The 20,313-nt window shown below is 41.5% G+C and overlaps 1 protein-coding gene across 1 annotated transcript in view; it reads left to right on the forward strand.

Moving 5' to 3' along the window:
• The window catches only part of pappab (pregnancy-associated plasma protein A, pappalysin 1b), a 60,669-nt gene that overhangs the window by 14,837 nt on the left and 25,519 nt on the right, over positions 1-20,313 (forward strand). The window contains exons 5-10 of the mRNA XM_028995875.1: positions 86-278; positions 398-519; positions 6,011-6,512; positions 10,694-10,822; positions 11,011-11,102; positions 12,879-13,075. Coding sequence (XP_028851708.1) covers positions 86-278; positions 398-519; positions 6,011-6,512; positions 10,694-10,822; positions 11,011-11,102; positions 12,879-13,075 — 1,235 coding nt within the window. The remainder of the gene's footprint in view (positions 1-85; positions 279-397; positions 520-6,010; positions 6,513-10,693; positions 10,823-11,010; positions 11,103-12,878; positions 13,076-20,313) is intronic.

The following is a 20,313-nucleotide window of genomic DNA, read 5'->3' on the forward strand; positions in this document are numbered from 1 at the left end:
TTTAAAAAAAAAAAATCTTCATCTGCATTTTTGTATACCTGGATTTGAAATCCTCTTCCAAATTGTGATTCATTTAAACGTGAAGATGACGACTGCACCGACTCCTTCACACCCAATCAAGTAGCGCGGATGCACTGCTACCTGGACCTGGTCTACCAGTCCTGGCGTTTGGACAGCTCCCCACCTCCTGTGGCCATGGCCCCTCGAGTGGTGGAGCAGGACGCTGACTCGCTCACGTTGGAGTGGTTCCCTCCCATTACAGGACATCTCTATGAGAGGTGAACTTGTCTAAATAAAGATAAGCCGATGAGTCCTGAACCACTGTATTAAGCTTGGTCTCCCTCACGTTAAACCGTGTCTAAGTTTCTACCCCCCCCTCTGTCTGTTGGTTTCCTAGAGAAGTGGGATCAGTATGTGATAAATGCACAGAGGGCCGGGTCCTCCTCCAGTATGCCTCACAATCATTCTCACCCCGTCCCTGTGCCCCATCTGGACACTGGAGCCCACGGGAGGCTGAAGGTAAGATGCTCAGATGTTTTTTAATGTGTCCGTTTCTAGTAGGAGGTTTAAGGGAGATTTAACTTCAGTTTAGGGCTGAGCGATTTATTGACTTTTAACCACAATTTGAAAATCGCAACGACTGTGAATATGTTTGCAACCACAGACTCCATCAGTTAATGTCAGGGTTGCTGTGGGAGGACACATGCGCAGACACAGAACAGGACTTGGTGCGGATTGCTGTGGTTGCTATAGCACCGAATGGTTCAGGCAAAAAGTGAAAGTTCTGTCCTTGTCCTGGTTCTTTGTGGTAGCTTGAGGGCACCCAAGTTTCCCGAGCGGGCGAGGGTGTCACACAGGTGACATAACAGTTAGTCATGTTGCATTGATGTCATTGTGTGATAGACAATCAGATGTATCCCAAGTTAAAGCCACGCCCACCTAAAGAAGATTCAAGATTTATAGCAGTAAAACATGCAAAACATGCGAAGTGAAACGTATCCTGTATTGGCTGTCCATAGTTAAAGAATAACATTATAAAAATAAATATAATTAGGGCAATAAAAGTAGAATAAAGCTAGAGTAAAAGTAAGCTAAAGCTAAATTCAAGCAAGCTAAATTGCAAGCAAATATTTATGTTCAAGGATAACATAAGCTAGACTGACAGACATCACTGGGTGGTGTTCATGGATTCTGCACTGACGCAGAATGTAGCAGGATATAATTGTAACCCTGTCATTCTGGCGAGCTGATGGGGGAAAGAAGCGCAGAGACGGGACATTCTGGGAAAGGGATTTTATTAAAACAGAAACAAAAACCAGGCTCGATGGCAGTGAAAAAGAGAATAAAGGGGAAAACACAAACTAGTCTGCAGGCGTGTGGCGGTTGCCAGAACTCAAAAGGTTGCCAGGTACAAATTAACACACGAGTCACCAAACTGAGTTCACTAAAATGTCGGAGCTCCAGAGGGGCAGAAATCACCGGCTTTTTAAAAGCAGTCCTGATTGGCCGCAGCTGGCAACATCAGCTGTGGCCAATCCTGACAAACCCAGTAGAAAGAGTCCCTCATTTCATTTTAGGGATGGTGCAATTTATTTAAAGTGTATTTTTTAGTTGAGTAAATGTACTTCTCAGTTTATTGTAAACCAAACTATGATTATCTAAAGTTTTTGGTTTATTTGTGTGCCTGTCAAGTTATTGGTCAGGCCACTCAGTACTGCATCGCAATTGCAGGAGAGAAGCAAGTCCCGCCCTTATTTTGGTAGCCAGTTAGTCAGCACAACGAAGCACCACGAGGAGCGCACACAAACGAGAGAGAGAGTGAGAGACAAGTTCCAGTCAATTGTGGGAAAAAAGTGGTTTTAACCCCCCCAAACCAGTGCTATTAGGAATACCCGAAGCACTTGAGATAACCCAGAACCTATGAATGCAGGGTTTGTGTGTACGGACTGTCTTGGCTAGGTTTTTTGACTCATTGAGCCTTTCTTGGATGTCGGAAAGATGGATTTCTCTCCCTTAGTCACCTACTGACTAAGACTTACTGAACAAAACCTACTAGACTACAACGCACTGACTGAGAAGAGAATTCTGAACTGAACCCTGTTTGTACAAGTTCAACTGTCTCCACTGGTCTGTGCATCTTTTTTTCCTGACTATAACATAGCACAGCATTTACCTCCACGAACCTAGACACTGGTCCTAGGTGAATCACCTGAGCTTGACAAGGGTGGTTACCTTCCTCACAGTGGTTACATAATGTTAAGTAAAATCCAACACAAAAAAGTACTATAGTAAGTTACAGTGCAGAGGTTCCATCTTAAGGTGCAATCTAGCAGATTACAGGGTAGTGCTGAAATGAACACACAACACAGAACAATCAGATGGTCAGGGTGTGAGGGGTGAGGTGTGGTGGCATGTCTTGGTTTAGCGTTCCTATGGCCTGAGGATAAAACTTCTCCTGAGTCTCTGAGTCCAGGCCATGATGCTTCAGAGTCTTCATGTCTGATTTTAGATATTGTTGGGTGTTATGGGTTTAGCTTTATGGCCCTGGTCCTATATCCCTTCAATTTACATTTACATTTACAGTATTTATCAGATGCCATTATCTAGAGCAACTTACAATCAGAAGTTACAGGGTAGTAAGTGGGATTTGAACCTGGGTCTTCTGGTTCATAGGCGAGTGTGTTACCCACTAGGCTACTACCACGCTACTACGTCTCTTGGCGTAAATGTGCTGCAGAAATAGAAGAGGTGACCTGCAGCAGTGTTCCACTGCACAGACCCCCCTCTGTACTGCTTCGTGATCCTGGACACAGGATCCTGTCTTAGCTGTCTCAGGTGGTACAGGTGCTGTTTTGCACTCTGAGATGTGGAAACATAGGTATGTGAAACACCCTCTCCACTGGAGTCTCACTGATGTTGAGGGCCTTGCAGTCCCATTGGCGTCTTCTGCAGACCTCCACCACCAGCTCCTTGGTCTTGCTGACATTCAGCTGGAGGTGGCTTTGTATATTCAAACAGATTTTGCTTGGATATTCAACAATTTCAAGACATGCTAATACTACCCACTGGGTCCCTCACAGAATGCCATTATCAGATGGAACAGGACAGTAACTCCAGAAAAGTCCATAGAGCGTGGAAGTGTGGAAAATATTTGTCATAGGGTTGCCGTAAATTTTGATATTCTCATGTGTTTATTTTAAGCGATGAGAACTTATAAATATATAACAAACACAGTCCATAGAGCTTTGCATTGAAAAAAAAAAAAAAAACAGCGCCACAGTGTTTCACCGCTGGGACTGACTCATGTTTTCCACGACTGTACAAATGGCGCTGTCCCCGTCCACTCAAACACCAATCTTAGATATCAGAATATCACATTGGAAGAACCAAGCCAAGAGCACCATGCCAAGAACTTTCTGTGCTCAGTGTGTCATTCCATACACATTTTTAACCTTATATTAGCGAAAAGAACTCATTAATGTACTCTAGGTCTTTCTACCAAATTTACGGCAGCAAAAACTCATGAGCAGCATCCAATTATTTTCTGTACCTAATGTTCTTCATGTGTATACTAGAACTTTAAATTAATATATTAAGTGTTGTGATTATTTTATTAATATGTTAAAATAAATTAGTGCAATTAGGAGAGGTGCATTTAGTTTACATCTCATGTGGGTTTGACCTATAACATGGATGCAAAATTGTGGACAGATACAATTGCTACATAAAGGTGGAGATGGACAGTGAGTTTTGGGGTCGATTTAGATTATTCATGGTTCACAGCATTGTTGGCTATATCAGCCTGAAATTTATACAATAAAACTTTGCCCCAATGGTCAATTCATTTACTGTCAGCATGTGCAGGGTGTTTCATCATCTTTGAGCCTCTTTTCCATTATTGTCTTTGTCATAGTTTAAAGTATGCATTAGCATTAGCACGCTTTATGCTTATGCTTAATAATGTTGATTCATTGTGAATTATTGATAAATTCAAACATTTTGATAGCCTTAGCATATACTTGATTGCATGTATATTATCTTATGAATTGCATTGTACAGAATAATACTGAATAGCAAAGTAAAGCTCACAGTGCCAAATTGGCTCAACAGTGGCTGTACACTGACAGCTGGGAGGATATTTCAGCTACCTCCTGTGTTTGGAAGGACTCCTCGCTGTACTCCGCTTTCCAATGTTTACTATCCAACCCAGACCTGCCATTGACAACCTACAGCTGCTTTGAATTCACCCTGAGAAAACGGTCCCCTTTGAGGCACTGTCCTACGAAATCCTATGCTTTAGAGTTCTTTTTTTTAAAGCTTTTTAAAGCTGTGTCCTCATATGACACTGTGAGAGATATTCTTATCGCTAGAAGCCAGAGTATAACACTCATATGCATGTACAAAGCTATGCAAAATCAGCTCTAGATTGCCATGCAAATTGCCCTGTGGTTAGAGGCATTCATGTGAAGGATCCCACAGTTGATTGAAAACATGCAGCGGGGGGAAAGTGAACGTCAGACAGCGAAACCAGGAATCTATGGAATGAATTTTGTATCCGCCCTGCCTTACCTCAACAGCTTGTGTCTCCGTTGTTGTAGAGCACGCCTTCAAGCCATCACGCCATCGTGTCGGCCTGCTCTTTACATCAATCAATAACATGTTTTTGTTGATCAATTTTGAAATTGATTTCTTTTAATTGACTCTAATTTTGAGAATTTCTAAATATCTGGTTTTAGCCTCTCCCTTTCAAATGATCAATTTTAAACAAATTGATAAACAAATCAATGTAAAAACAAAACCAAAAAACTTTCAGCTTTACTCTTTGTTTTTGCGGTTCAATCCATTTGGATAGTTGCATTAATTTTCCATAATTTTCATATTTTTCTGAACCATTTCAAAGATGGCGTGTGTCCCAAAATGAATGAAAGCCAGCGTCTGGAGTGCTTAGTGCATTTGAGGACTATTTACTTATATCCCCATATATAATTATTGAAGACATTGTTCCCTTCTGAAGTTTTTGCTATTTCGGTTTCAGTTTTCCTGAAAGCTCTGGGTATTGGTGGGTATTGGTTATGTTCCAAACCATAACTTAATATCAGCGATTGTTCATTTGTCTCCATTGAGTGAGGAAAACCATACCAATCAGATGGTCAGACCAGGACTAGTGAAGCCATTCCATTTGTCAGGGTTTGATCTTTCCATATTTGCTGCATAACTGTTTTCTGTAATTTGATCAGAGTCAAACTTTTCAATGACAAAAGGCCTTCAATGTTCACATATCCCACTGTCCTCTTAGTCTCAGCACACAATATTTGCATCATTGCATGACAGCACAACATCTGACCACCTTTTTCAATGGCTACTTACATTATAATGCCAGGTTGTTATTTAAATGCAACCCACATTATCCACAACAATACGGTCTAATCTTCTAAAAAGGGAGCTCAAGATGTGAAAGCAACTAAGAGACAATAGTCAGTACACGCTATGGCTTATCATCGGGAATGGCTGTGGTTAAGTGACTTCATTTTATTAACATATGATATTGCTGAAACCAGATCTGAACAACTGAAGCAACATCAGATCATAACAAGCTTGTACAGTACTGATGATGCATGATGGGGGAGTGTGTTCCTTTATACTCTACTTTTTGTGCCAGTCTCATGGTGGTGGGACAAACTCTATTTTCAAGGTCCATTAATAACAAAGAAGGAGGGTGCTGAAGAGCTTTGTGCTTTATCCTGCTTTTCCTTTCAGTTCTCTCAAACAGCTCCAGCATTTTGACTGAACTCAGTTTGCTCTTTTGATTTTTTTTCCATAGTGGTATTAATAGTTGAAGTAATTTAATAAAGTAGTGAAGGGGACATATTTAGCCAAGTCATTTTTATAAATTTGACTAAACCTTACATAGTCTTTGCTGTGATCAGTTACAGTGTCTCTTAAGTGCAATTGGAGCAGAATGAATGAAGTTTTTAAAGCTCCTTGGTAACATGTAATGCATCCCTTCCAGGTCCTCCAGATGTGGAGCAGCCTTGTGAGCCTAGTGTCCGGACCTGGAGCCCCAACGCAGGGCTGGACTCCAGCAGTGTCGGCTCTGCCTCCTGCCCAACGCAGGGATGCATGCTGCAACTGGAGTTCCCCCATCCGCTGGTGCCCGATTCCATCACCGTGTGGGTGACCTTCTTCACCTCGGATGAAACGGCCCCGCCGGCCATCCACAACGTGGTGCTCCTCACGGTCAGTGGCAGCAATGTCTCCCTGGGGCCCCAGAGTGTCTTCTGCGACACCCCGCTGACCATCAAGCTCTTTGTGAACGAGGAAGTATATGGAGTTCAGTTCTTCACCATGGAGCAGCATCTGGAGATTGATGCCACTCTGTTGGCATCCAAACCCAACTGCAACCTTTGCCAAGGTTGCCAGACACTCGGCTACCAGCTGATTCGGGATCCTCCTTTCAACGGTGCCCCTCAGGGTATTATTTTGTCTGACTCCAGCAGAAGATACATGGATAGGTAATTCCAAAATTATCATTATCCTTTCTTCTGTTTCTCTCTAAATATCCATGGATTGTAATTGTATGATGGCAGTTTTCAAAAAGTTTTTTTATGGTCTTATATATAATTTTCTATCACATTGGGTGCAAGAGTAATGGAAATACAGCAGATGCCATATAATAAAGGCAAACTAATTTGTGAACTTGTGTTTAAACAGTTTAACAAGTTAGTTTGAAATGAATCTTCGAGTTAAGCTAAATTTAGATGGTTCGCAAGTCCTGTAATTTCAGATAATTTCACTTAGGTTCTTCATAATGAAAGGCTTCAACGTCAGAGTAATTTATGACACACTGTTAAGAGATTGGCCTATCAAGAGTCTTTTCACTTAAAATAAGTTAGTCAAGCCGTTAAAAAAATGGCAGTTTTAATAGTTAATTAGATTTGTTAATTAGATTTAAAATACTATCTCTACTTTCATTCTATTGCATCATTTATGTACTTCGACCACAACAGATGGATCGCTTGGATTCCTTGCAGACCTTTGAATGCCACATATGCAATGTTGCCATTTCAGAGACACACTTTGAAGCGTCCATAGCCTGTTAGCCCTTGCCCTTAAACAGTGGGTGATCATTTGAAGATTCAGGGCATTTCCTCTTACTGTTGGCAGAAATGTGATTTATGTTCTGGCGGGTGTGACTCCAGCGCTTGGGAGATCAAGTTGGTGCTTGCAGCACAGACGGTGTTGGGCTGCTTTGCCATGTAAACATATTTACACAGTTCAACGAGGTTGCTCTTGTATGCTGACCCCTACAAAGTGGAATAAATCCATCCTTAATGCTTAAAACAGTGCTTTATGCTGTTCCCTGCTTTTAATGGGGCAGTGAACCTAGCAAGTTAAGAAGCGGACCTGTAATCAGAAGATTGTTCGAATCCTGATCCACCAAGGTGCCACTGAGGTGACACTAAGCAAAGCGCCGTCCCCACACACCCCGGGCGCCTGTCATGGCTGCACACTGCTCACCAAGGGGGATGGTTAAAAGCAGAGGACACATTTGGTTGTGTCACTGTGTGCTGTGCTGTGTTTGACAATGACAATCTTTTCACTTTCATTTCATAATGGTAGAGCACACACACGCACACAAACACTTTCAAAAGTATTGCCAATCAACACCTTGCTTTTAGGACACACTGATCTATTGACTCATTGTCCCTTGCTCATTCTTCTTTTTTTATGATATTCCAAACATAATGTTCTGCAATTATTTTTGTTCCCAAAATTCTTATAATAAGCTTTACTGGTGATTTCTTGTACCTACACTGTAGCAGCACATCTGTAAAAGCCGATGTTGTATAAACAGGGACTCGAATGAACTCTGTCTGCCTAAAAGTGGGCCACCCCTCTGCCATGAACTACATGGCTAATGTATTTTGATGTAGCTCAAATTTACATTTATTCACTTTTCAAAGCGCATACAGTTGCTCAGTATCAAACCGTCTCAACTCACGGGTAGACATACTTCTACCAAACTTGCTTCAGGAAATTGAATGCTTCACAACATGTATTATCATATAACATAAAATAGAACAACTTGAGTGCATGATAATTAAATGATCCAAAACAGGTGTTTAAACATTTCTGAATCCCAGATATTTCCAAGATGCACAGCAGACAGATGGGTGCCAATTGTTGAACCTCATTCAGAAAAACAGCACAGGATGTCCCAGTGAGATCCATGCATTAGTCCGGGCCTCAAATCCAGGAAACCCATTAATTCAATACTTGCGTGAATTCTAGGAGGTACTTTGTGGGAGTCCATTCAGTGATACCCTTGTCCCCTCCCCCGGCCTCCATCTCGAGTTCTTTTCATTTGCTCTGATCTTTCTGTGTGAGTGAACCATGTGAATGGCTTAAACAAGACCCCTTTCTTCCGCAGTTGTAGGCTTAAGGGAAGTTAAAGGCGACCAAACAAGTTAATAGTAACTGGACTTAAGGCACTCAGATACAAAACCTGCTACGGTCATTCGGATAGGTAATTATATAAAAGCACGAGCACACTTGCGATGAAGATACAAAAAAAAAACCCATATAAATTACTCATGGTCGTTTTTTTGTTTTTTCCAATTCTTTTGATGGAAAAAAGTCAGATGACTGGTTTTACAATTTTTGTCACTGTCACCATGTGGCCTCCACCAGGTTTCAGGTCTTTCGTGGTTGTGTGATAATTTCCTTATCAATGATATGAAGAGAGCCGGCACCATAGAGCTGGGAGAACAGTGGCTGACTGTTTTTGCTGCGAAGCTGTCACCTGCTATCCGAAGCATTTAATGTGAGCTCATCGGTCATGGCAGATGGACATGGCAGTCTACCGATTATCACAGATGTAAACAATCAAGGCAAGACCAACATGAAACGCCGGTCAGGAAAACAGGGGACAGGGCCACCAGGAAATGTCTGGAATTGGAAGCTCTTCCAAACGTACCTGTTGTCATTTTAGCCAAAAGGCAAAACCACCCTCTCAGCCCGTGGCGATGTAAAACAGTGACAATGGTATTTGAGCAGTTTTCAGTTCATGGCAGACTTTGGCCTTGGTGGTTCCTGGGTTGTTGCTGAACATCCATTATGCAATACAGTATCACCAAATAATATGTGCCCAAATATGGTGCTCAGGTTCTTTGGTGATTTGGCTGTATCTTTAGCTGTGAAAACATTTCTTGAATTGTGCTTTAAGGGAAGCTGCCCTGTGGGCTCCAGAAGAACCCTGAGCTCCTATCTCTACAATAAGTGAAAGTGAAAACGTCCACTACTGACGTCTGGAAGAAATAGCAAGGGTCTTCTTATCTGCACTTTACTAAACAGACTTTTATTAATTCCAACTCAGAGGATTAGTCTTCATTGATTTATGTTAGATTGCGAGCAGTTGAGGTGGTCTCATCTGTTTTCAATCCCGGTATCCCCTGCCGGGGGAAGGAAACAAACAGTGTGTGGTGTGTTGACAGGATGATGATATGGATTTGTGGGAATGTGCAGAGGGGCTGTGAGGAGCTGCTCCATCACTTCCCCACTCTCTCTCGGGCCCCCATGCCTGTTTATCAGCAGGTACCGAGTTTTTTTTCTCCTCTGAAAAAAGGGATTGTACAGTGTTTGGGTCTCCTCTCATTCCACTCTCAACCTCTTCCCTGACCTCATCCGGACCTCCGTCAGTAAAAACTTCTTGGCTTATCAATAGCGCATAGAGCGAATGGACATGGACTCACCAGGGCATCCCCAAATGGGACCCATGATGTCATTGAATAAACCTATAACACATTCCAGCTCCAGCAAAAAAAAAAAAAAGAAGACACTGTCACCAAACAAAATGCATTTCGCCATAACAATTGCCATGACATTTCATAATTTCTTCCAAAATGTCACTCGGACGCTCTGGTTTTCACTCCATGGAATGTGAGATTGAGTGTATAGGTGGTTTAGAGGACCCGATGGGGAAACCTTCCACGTGATGACAGCTTATCTTGCTCTTCTCTGTAAATGTCACCCGCTCGGTGGATAAAGTGAAACCCAATGAATAAATCATTGTTTATCTCTGTTCACTGTCACACAACACGCTTGAGAATTCGCATCAATATGCAGTATAAATGATTCTCTGCATTCCTGCTTTGCTTCCCACTGTATTGGCAACTGAAATTTAGTTAATCTGATTAAAATGAAATGGGAGCCACATGTCAGCGCTGAGATACACTGCAGCTTTGGGTTATTTATCGGTTATCTCCCGGTCAGATATGGTTATGGATAGTTATCGTGGTTTTGAGGGACTTTAAAGTAACTGTCAACTAAAAATAATATTTATTTATTTTTATTTTATTTCATTTTTGGGGCTTTGGATTGAGTTTACAGTGGTTATAAAACGCATACACATTCCTGTTAAAATGCCAGGTTTTTGTGATGTAAAACATTTTGACTACAGTAAATCATTGTTCAAGCTTTTCTGACCTTTAATGTGACCTTAAACCCCCACAGTTCAACAGAAAAGGTAAAGAAATCTGGGGGAAAATACAAAAAAGTACAATAAGATGGATGCACACCTATAAATGAATCATTTGATGAAGCACCTTTTGATTTATTATAGCATTCAGCCTAATAAGTCCTATATATGCTTATATTATTAAAATATTGTAAGAAATGCACTTTTTTGTTACAGGGATGTCGAAGCTGGTGAGACTTATACCTATCAAGTATACACAGTCTCAAAACGTGCAAAGAGCGAGCCTTCCCCACCTCTCACTCACCGGCTGGGGACACCCTACTGTGGAGACGGCCAAATCCAAAAGTAAGAGCTGTAATCACTTTACATAGACATTCCTGTTTCCTGTATATGGAACATTGTCTGACATGAAATGTTAATTATGTATAGCAGCCATAATATTTCCAAATGCTGGCTCAGTAATGAGCTTATCACATAATTGCAACATTGCAGATCGAGTAATCTGCAGAAATATATATATTTTTTTCTTTTAGTTATTTGGGTGAGGAGTGCGATGACATGAATTCTTCAAATGGAGACGGATGTTCTAGTCAGTGCAAGAAGGAGCCTTTGTTCAACTGTGTTGGTAAGATGAGTGTGACTTGCAATTATGAATGTGAACTGCCAGTATCAGAACAGAACAATGTTTTTTGTCACATGAATGTAGCATCATGTACTCTATACGTGAACTGCCTGAAGACTGTAATACATCATAATATCATAAATGTCAATTTTGGTCTATTAGGTTTTTTTTACTTTTCTGATTTCTCTACTAAAATTGTCCCAGTGACATCACAGGTGTTTTGCTTTTTCTGCTTCCCAGATTAACCCGCCTTTATATGCCGATCAAATATGAAACATTTGGCCATCTAGTTAATTTAAAATTCATTAATTAGAGACAGTATTTGACAAGAAATTTTTTCATCTTTATTTACAACATTTTTTAAATACAACATCATAAATACAGTTAGCATTTTGTTTATCTTTATTATTTGGAATTATGGCTGTTGCAAACATTGCACCTTTCAGTTATACAGCACCTATTTCCCAGTATTACTTGGATGTGAATTCCTTCTGGATGTCTCATCCTGTCCAGTGGTATTTGTCTAATCTCCCCATTCCCTTTTTAGCGCTCAATTTGTCAAAGAACAGCAAAGTCCCTTTGTGCCATTCGCAGGGGAATGCTACAGATCAAGGCAATGCTAGTTAATTGAAATGCTAACAATGTAGCATGAAACAAGTACCCAGACAATAGCACCATAATTGCCACATGTCAGTGGATCTACAAAAGAAGTAGTTCCCAGCTTGTAGTGCTTTAGATCTACACATCCTGCACATTATCGGCTCTTTCTGGGCGGTTTCCTGCTAGCCTCAGTAGCCTTAGTTGTTCACCCTTTTTTTGTGTTACAAAAGTGTTAATGAGAAGCGAGAGTAGTGACTCAGGCGCCATTTGAAGTGAATATGTGCTTTAATCGTGCCGACCCCGGAAACATTAGGTGCTCTGAATAGGTGACATCGGCAACACTTCTAATTAGTAACATTCTCCACGAGGAGACAAGAAAGCCGTGGGTAGGCACAATGGAGGAGGTTCACTGAGTTCAGGCTCCCATAAATCCAAATGGGGCTGCTGGATCACATTTCTGTCAGCCTGGTCCTGACATGCTTCTATATTAGGCTCTGCAGTGTGATGGCAGAGTATTTCAGAAAGAATGGGTGTTCCAGTGCTGAAAAACAGGAGACAAGGTGCCACCCTGATCCAGGGCCGTCCCTACTTGTAGTCTTCCGCTGTGTGATATATCAGCCTCACTGGGGAAGGAGGATGCGCCGCTGTTTTTGCAAAAGCCCCAGTTGGTGACATTGTTTCAGCAGCACTGGGGAAAGAGTGCAGAGATTGATAAGTGGATTTCCTGCAAACGTGTTTCCTGGCCATCTTGCTGACTTTACGAACAGCTGTTTACTAGCAGGAGCAGGTGACAGTAGCGTATCACGCACATGAAGGGGAAAAAAAAAACGTACAGCTGACTATCAGATCCTTCCTTGAAAGCTGAGTGGGTGTTGGCGCACATGTCTATAGCTAGCTAACACCTCAAGGTCCCGGGACACAGATGGAAACTGTCTGTTCAAAACAACGGCCATGACGTTGCATTTTTAACATTCCATTAGCAAGTCACAGGACTGGCTTGTGTCACATTTGTCACATGTCAGGACTTGTTATTTTTTGGGAAATGTTGTTTCAAGTCAGATTAAAATGCACATGATGCTAACTGTTAATCTAGCCATAATGCTCCTGCATCATGCAATACAGAAGATTAATGTTACTGTTGTTTATTTCACTGTTGGGTCAATGGCCTTTTGTTTGCAGATGAGCCCAGCTTGTGCTATTTCTATGATGGAGACGGAGTGTGTGAGGACTTCGAGCGGCAGACTAGCGTCCGAGACTGTGGCCTTTTTATTCCGCAAGGCTTCCTGGACCAGTGGGCCACTGAAGTGGACGTGTCCCACAAAGACAAGATACGCTGTCCAGCAGAGGTGGTTGTGGGATATCCAGCAGTCACAAAGGTAGTATGCATTCAGGGGGATTAGCATTGGGTTAGAATCTAGGTTAGAAAAACGAACTGGGTTAGTATTACTGTTTCAGGGCGTGTGATAATTATTGTAATTCTGTGATAATTGTACACTCTGTACAATCAATAATTAAAAAATGCCAAAAATGTACGATAATTTTTTTCATTAGCACGGCCAGGTACATACCCTTGTTTTCACCTGGCAGACTATCTTAGCGTGTTTATGTGCAGTCGTGCCTTTACAACCAATCAATGCAAAATGTAACACGTAGGTGTCAAACGTGTGACCCGCGGTGCTTCAGTTGCCTTGCTGAACATGATTCCATACAGCAGGGCTTCAGTTGCCTTATCAAACGCAATCCCATACATTTTGGCCCCTTGTGCAAGTGAGTTTGACACACCTGATGTAATGTGTGGTGACACACAAGGTGAACAATGATAAGTGGTTTAAATGTGGGTTTGCCTGGTGGATTTGCAGTTAAGGAAGATGAAAAGAGTACGCATATGCTACATCGCCATCAGACTTACAGAAATGAATAGGAGAAATACCCCAGTTTTACTGGGTGGTTAAAGTCAGTAGCAGCACTTAAAGTAAAGTTTTCTGCTCTTGTAATGTGCAAATGGTATTCTGGGCTGTTCAGTAGTATTGGAGTTCTTCAGAACGGTCTTGGTCTTGAGCCCATTTTTTTGTGGTCTTGGTCTCTCTTCTTGGTCTTGACACTATTTGGCCTCAGCCTCATATTGGTCTCGAAAATAGCTGTCTCAAAGGGAAATAGCACATCCTCGTCAAAGAGTGTCATTATTTAAAGGCAGATGCATCTTTTTTGCGGCTTTCGATTGCCCAATAGCGTGGTGCTCCCACTGTTTGCCACAGAGCAAGGAGATGGTGCGGTGGGCTGAGCATCACTTGATAAACGGGGGGTGGGCACCTTAATGGAGACTGCTGTGACATCGTCTACATTCTCCAATTAGGGTTGCCAACCGTCTCGTATTGTCCAGGATTTTGATTCGTCCCTTTGCGTGTGCACATGCAAGAAAATTCAAGTTCAAGTTGAGCTTTATTGTCATTTTAGCAACATACAGTGAGACAGTACCAAGTGAAACGAAACAATATTTCCTTGGGACCTGGTGCTACATGTAACATTTAAACATACTGACTAGTTACATACTGACATAAAGAGCAAAAATGGGACATGCAGGACAACAATAACAATACAGGCAGCGGTAAAAACCAGTGTAACAAGTCTGGATTGTGCAGAGTAACAATGTGCTAATTCTGCTGTGGTAATGTGCAAATAATGCTGTAATAGAATTGTAACATACATATATATATATATATATATATATATATATATATATATATATATATATATGTGTGTGTGTGTGTGTGTGTGTGTGTGTGTGTGTGTGTGTGTGTGTGTGTGTATATATATATTTTTTTTTTCTGAACATATTAAGTAAAGTGCCTGTCAGTTCAGCGTGGATAGTCCGTGAGTGTTTAGGTGACTGTTGCACAATCTGGCAGTGAAAGTGAAAGTGAAGTGATTGTCACATGTGATACACAGCAGCACAGCACACGGTGCACACAGTGAAATTTGTCCTCTGCATTTAACCCATCACCCTGAGTGAGCAGTGGGCAGCCATGACAGGCGCCCAGGGAGCAGTGTGTGGGGACGGTGCTTTGCTCAGTGGCACCTCAGTGGCACCTTGGCAGATTGGGATTCGAACCGGCAACCCTCTGATTATGGGGCTGCTTCCTTAACCGCTAGGTCACCACTGCCCAAGGACCCTAATGCTTCGGTACCTTTTTCCGGATGGTAGGAGGGTGGAGAGTGCATGTGAGGGGTGTGTAGAGTCTTTCCTCACTATCCGCTGTAGGGTCTTGTGGTCCTATGTGTTGCAGTTCCCAAACCAGACAGTGATGCAGCTGGTCAGAATGCTCTCAATACAGGGAGTGCAGAATTATTAGGCAAATGAGTATTTTGTCCACATCATCCTCTTCATGCATGTTGTCTTACTCCAAGCTGTATAGGTTCGAAAGCCTACTACCAATTAAGCATATTAGGTGATGTGCATCTCTGTAATGAGAAGGGGTGTGGTCTAATGACATCAACACCCTATATCAGGTGTGCATAATTATTAGGCAACTTCCTTTCCTTTGGGCAAAATGGGTCAAAAGAAGGACTTGACAGGCTCAGAAAAGTAAAAAATAGTGAGGTTTCTTGCAGAGGGATGCAGCACTCTTAAAATTGCAAAGCTTCTGAAGTGTGATCATCAAACAATCAAGCGTTTCATTCAAAATAGTCAACAGGGTTGCAAGAAGCATGTGGAAAAACCAAGGCGCAAAATAACTGCCCATGAAGTGAGAAAAGTCAAGCGTGCAGCTGCCAAGATGCCACTTGCCACCAGTTTGGCCATATTTCAGAGCTGCAACATCACTGGAGTGCCCAAAAGCACAAGGTGTGCAATACTCAGAGACATGGCCAAGCTAAGAAAGGCTGAAAGACGACCACCACTGAACAAGACACACAAGCTGAAACTTCAAGACTGGGCCAAGAAATATCTCAAGACTGATTTTTCTAAGGTTTTATTTACTGATGAAATGAGAGTGAGTCTTGATGGGCCAGATGGATGGGCCCGTGGCTGGATTGGTAAAGAGCAGAGAGCTCCAGTCCGACTCAGACGCCAGCAAGGTGGAGGGGGAGTACTGGTTTGGGCTGGTATCATCAAAGATGAGCTTGTGGGGCCTTTTCGGGTTGAGGATGGAGTCAAGCTCAACTCCCAGTCCTGCCAGTTTCTGGAAGACACCTTCTTCAAGCAGTGGTACAGGAAGAAGTCTGCATCCTTCAAGAAAAACATGATTTTCATGCAGGACAATGCTCCATTACACACGTCCAAGTACTCCACAGCGTGGCTGAACCCCATTGAGAACCTGTGGTCCATCATCAAATGTGAGATTTACAAGGAGGGAAAACAGTACACCTCTCTGAACAGTGTCTGGGAGGCTGTGGTTGCTGCTGCACGCAATGTTGATGGTGAACAGATCAAAACACTGACAGAATCCATGGATGGCAGGCTTTTGAGTGTCCTTGCAAAGAAAGGTGGCTATATTGGTTGCTGATTTGTTTTTGTTTTGTTTTTGAATGTCAGAAATGTATATTTGTGAATGTGGAGATGTTTCACTGGTAAAAATAAATAATTGAAATGGGTATATATTTGTTTTTTGTTAAGTTGCCTAATAATTATGCACAGTAATAGTCACCTGCACACACAGATATCCCCCTAAAATAGCTAAACTAAAAACTACTTCCAAAAACATTCAGCTTTGATATTAATGAGTTTTTTGGGTTCATTGAGAACATGGTTGTTGTTCAATAATAAAATTATTCCTCAAAAATACAACTTGCCTAATAATTCTGCACTCCCTGTAGTCCCTCTATAGAAGGTGGTGAGAAAGAGTGGTGCGAGATCGGCTTTCCTCAGCCTCTGTAGGAAATAAATATGATGCTGGGCTTTCTTGGCTGTTGAACTGGTGTTGAGAGGCCAGGAGAGGTTCTCCTCTACATGAACACCTTTGTATTCTGGACAGTCTCCACACAAGATCTCTCAATGTTCAGTGGGGAGTGGTCCCTCCATTGTCTTCTTAAGTCAATCAACTCTTTAGTTTTGTCCACGTTCAGAAATAGATTGTGAAAAAATAGATGCTGACTCATCATTCTTGCTGATGACACCCACCACGGTCGTGTCATCAGTGAACTCGGTGATGTGGTTGGAGCTGTGCACCACTGCACAGTTGACCAGTTGCTGAGGAATGGGGGTGTTGAATGTTAAACTAAAGTTTATGAACATCATTCATGCATTCACCAGGCACCTGGAGAAAAAGCTACTTGAAAAGTAAGAATGTTGACTAGCTCTGAGTTGCTTGTCATCAAAGTATGAGGAAAACCTCCAAAATCTGACAAAGAATGTTGTGTATGCACGCATTGTACAGTCATTTTTTCAGGGGGAGATATTTTGTTTTTGCAAGCAGCTACATCACTACTACAGTACAATATATGATCCTGTGTGCACAAGGTATTGTATACCACGGTCTGTTGGCTTAAGTGTAGGACAGTTATGTAATATTTCCAAAACTTCTATAAAATAGCCCCTAATAACTCTTGGATCACTGCTTGTTTTGTAGGAGTTAAGACAAATTATTTTACATGAGAAGCCACCCATTAATAATACAGGGTTTGACTTGTCAACAAACTTGTCAAATATAATAATAATATAATCCCCTTTTGAGAAGCGCTCTCTCCTGTGAAGTCTCCGTTTACGTGTGTATGCTGACCCATCTGAATCCAACGAAGCTAATATGATTCTAACTTCTTCCGTATTTTCCCCGGACCTTGTAATTGTTTTTGGATGAAGTCAATAACACGGCCGAAGTCTGTGTAGGCTGACTTTGTCAGCTGAGCCTGTGTCTGTGTACAAGAGCAGCAATAATTTCATGGTATGACATTCTTAAATGAAGCTAAAACTTGATTAGCTGTTTTTAGAGGTTAATTTATATGACGTTACTTTAAATAATGTGTGTGCATAATTGTTTGCCTTTTTCTCTACATCTGAGTAATGTGATGTCGATTCTAGCCTGAGTCTGTTTTCAGTCTTGGTCTTGGTTTCACCTTAGTTTGTCTTGGTCTTGGTCTCATTACCATCAAGTCTCAGTAGTGTCTTGGTCTTGATGCCTCTAGTCTCGACAATGTCTTGGTTTATACAGTCTTGACTACAGCACTACTGTTCAGTGTAGGGACTCATCCTGCACTCCTTAAAGAGGCACTGTTCTGCCCAGAGGTGGTTTTCACAAAAATTCTGTAGGTGTTGCATTATACACTATAATATGCATAATCTATGATAATATGTGTTATTGAAGCAGATTTTCTGAGCAATGTCAGAATAGAAATTGTGTGTTCACAATAATTGTTCTCAAAATCGTGTAATTTTAAGCTGCTGGAACGATACTTTAACATTTAGGATCTAGCAACACTGGTCACCTGGCTTAATTTCACTTAAATATCAGATGAAATACCAGAAAAATAACCAGTCAAAATACGAGGTCGTAACTAATCATAAAGCATAGTAGTTTTGGACAAAGTGTTCTAATGTACTATACTACGTAGGTGGATTTTTGTTGGGGTGGTGTACATCTGTCATATTGACACTTCTTGCTTCCCAAAAGTCTTTCTTAGCTAATCTGAAAACAGTCATTAACTAACCAGATAAATGACAAGCATCATCATCTGACGTTGGAAATGACTTGAACCTGGTAAATAACCTTGTTTAGAGAACCGCATGAAAGGAAAATTGCACCCGAGGTCATGCTATTATGCCATATGTTGATATATGGCATAATAGCATGACCTCGGGTGCAATTTGCAACACCCTGTCATGTGACAGAACTTCAGGCACAATATAGAATCAGTAAAGTATTATCTAACCGTTCCGTCAGCACTGTGAACTTTTGCTCAGACTCACATATGGAAGCTGTAAAGCGCATAGAATTTTTTTTACAGAAAATGAGAGGGTTGTACACCCTGCTCAGCTAAATCTGATATATTCATAAATTCATGATTCAAATGATTTATAATTTTTTTTTCCTGTCCACTTTTATCTTGCTTCACGGCTTTTGTTGTAAAATACTCCTGTGTACAAAAATATGCATGCTATTAAATTAATCATGTCGAGAAAAAATTAAATTGGTTTCGTGCTGCGCAGAAACCTAAAGATTTATAGTGGACTACAAAACCATACTTCACTGTTATATTAGACCATATTGTTACATAAAATATAGACTGGGCTTTATAAGAAAAGGAAACTGGGTTATATGGGTCGCAGTAACTTTTAATGCACGCCTGCTTTATAGCGTGCACTGTACACATAAAATACTACGAGAAACATTCCTTTCCATTTGTTCGAGTTGATTCTGTAAAAGAACAAGTCAGTACTTCGCCTCTAAATCACTGCATTTTGTAACTGTGTGCTTTCATCTGTGATAGATTTTTTGTGGATTTTACTGTGAGAACATCAAGAATGTGAGGAGGCTGTGTAATATTTCTTTCTCACATGCTGATGTAAGATGTGAGAGGGTTAGTCCGGTTATAACAGTGTCCCTGATGAGAGGAAGATGGGCTGCAGCTCGTCCCCCTCATTCTCCCCTGCCTCACTTGCCGGCTTGGAAGAATTACATCAGATTTCTCAATTCCCCTGGTAAAATGCGCATGCGTCATTCAAATTTCATGATATATGTGAATAATAGGATGTTATGAGTCTTCCTTGCCTTCAGCCGAGATTCACACGGGTCCCGGCGTAGCTGGAGGATGCGGTCCAGCCCATTCAGCAGATTTCTGCTCTTATTTATGGTTGCGGCTCAAACCTAACATCTTGGTGGAATCTGTGGTGTGGAACTCACTTTCGTGCTTTTGCCAGTTGTTAACACGCCTCTACTACTGTGGGCTCATAATGAATGAAGTTTTTGTACTGCACGAAAGCGTCAGATTTCACCTAATCTGATCTTCCTCGTTTTAATGGGAACTCAGATTTCTTATTCACAATGACATCAGTGGACTTTACAAATGTGAAAAACACATCTAGATTATCAGTGCTTTAATTGACATCCAATGCATTAGGTCTTACACAAAATATTGCCGTTAGTCTGTGATGCTTCCTCAACAAAAAAAATTATATACAGTACCATTATAGTTTCTACCTCTAGTAAAATGTGTTATTATTGTAATAATACCCTGAATGTCATGCTGTACTGTGAAATTTTGACTGTCGCTGGCATTCTTAAAGTGAAGTGATTGTCACTTGTGATACACAGCAGCACAGCACACATTTAACCCATCACCCTGAGCGAGCAGTGGGCAGCCACGACAAGCACCCGGGGAGCAGTGTGTGGGGACGGTGCTTTGCTCAGTGGCACCTTGGCGGATCGGAAATCGAACCGGCAACCTTCTGATTACGGGGCCGCTTCTTAAACCGCTAGGCCACCACTGCCTTGGCTAGGCCACCACTGCCTTTGGATTCGGCCTTTGGATCTCTGTGTATAGCAAGTTGTATTGCTGAATTATTTTTGTATTAATGCTGTAATTTCAAAATTGTGGCCAGTTTACAGTTTACTGTTATTTCTGGCAGAGTATGTATGAAAATTTGACATGCTTATTTGCTCTTTTTTTTGGCTCTGTCAAGCTA

This window comes from Denticeps clupeoides, chromosome 11 (assembly GCF_900700375.1).
Source record: "Denticeps clupeoides chromosome 11, fDenClu1.1, whole genome shotgun sequence".
Classification (NCBI taxonomy): Eukaryota; Metazoa; Chordata; class Actinopteri; order Clupeiformes; family Denticipitidae; genus Denticeps; species Denticeps clupeoides.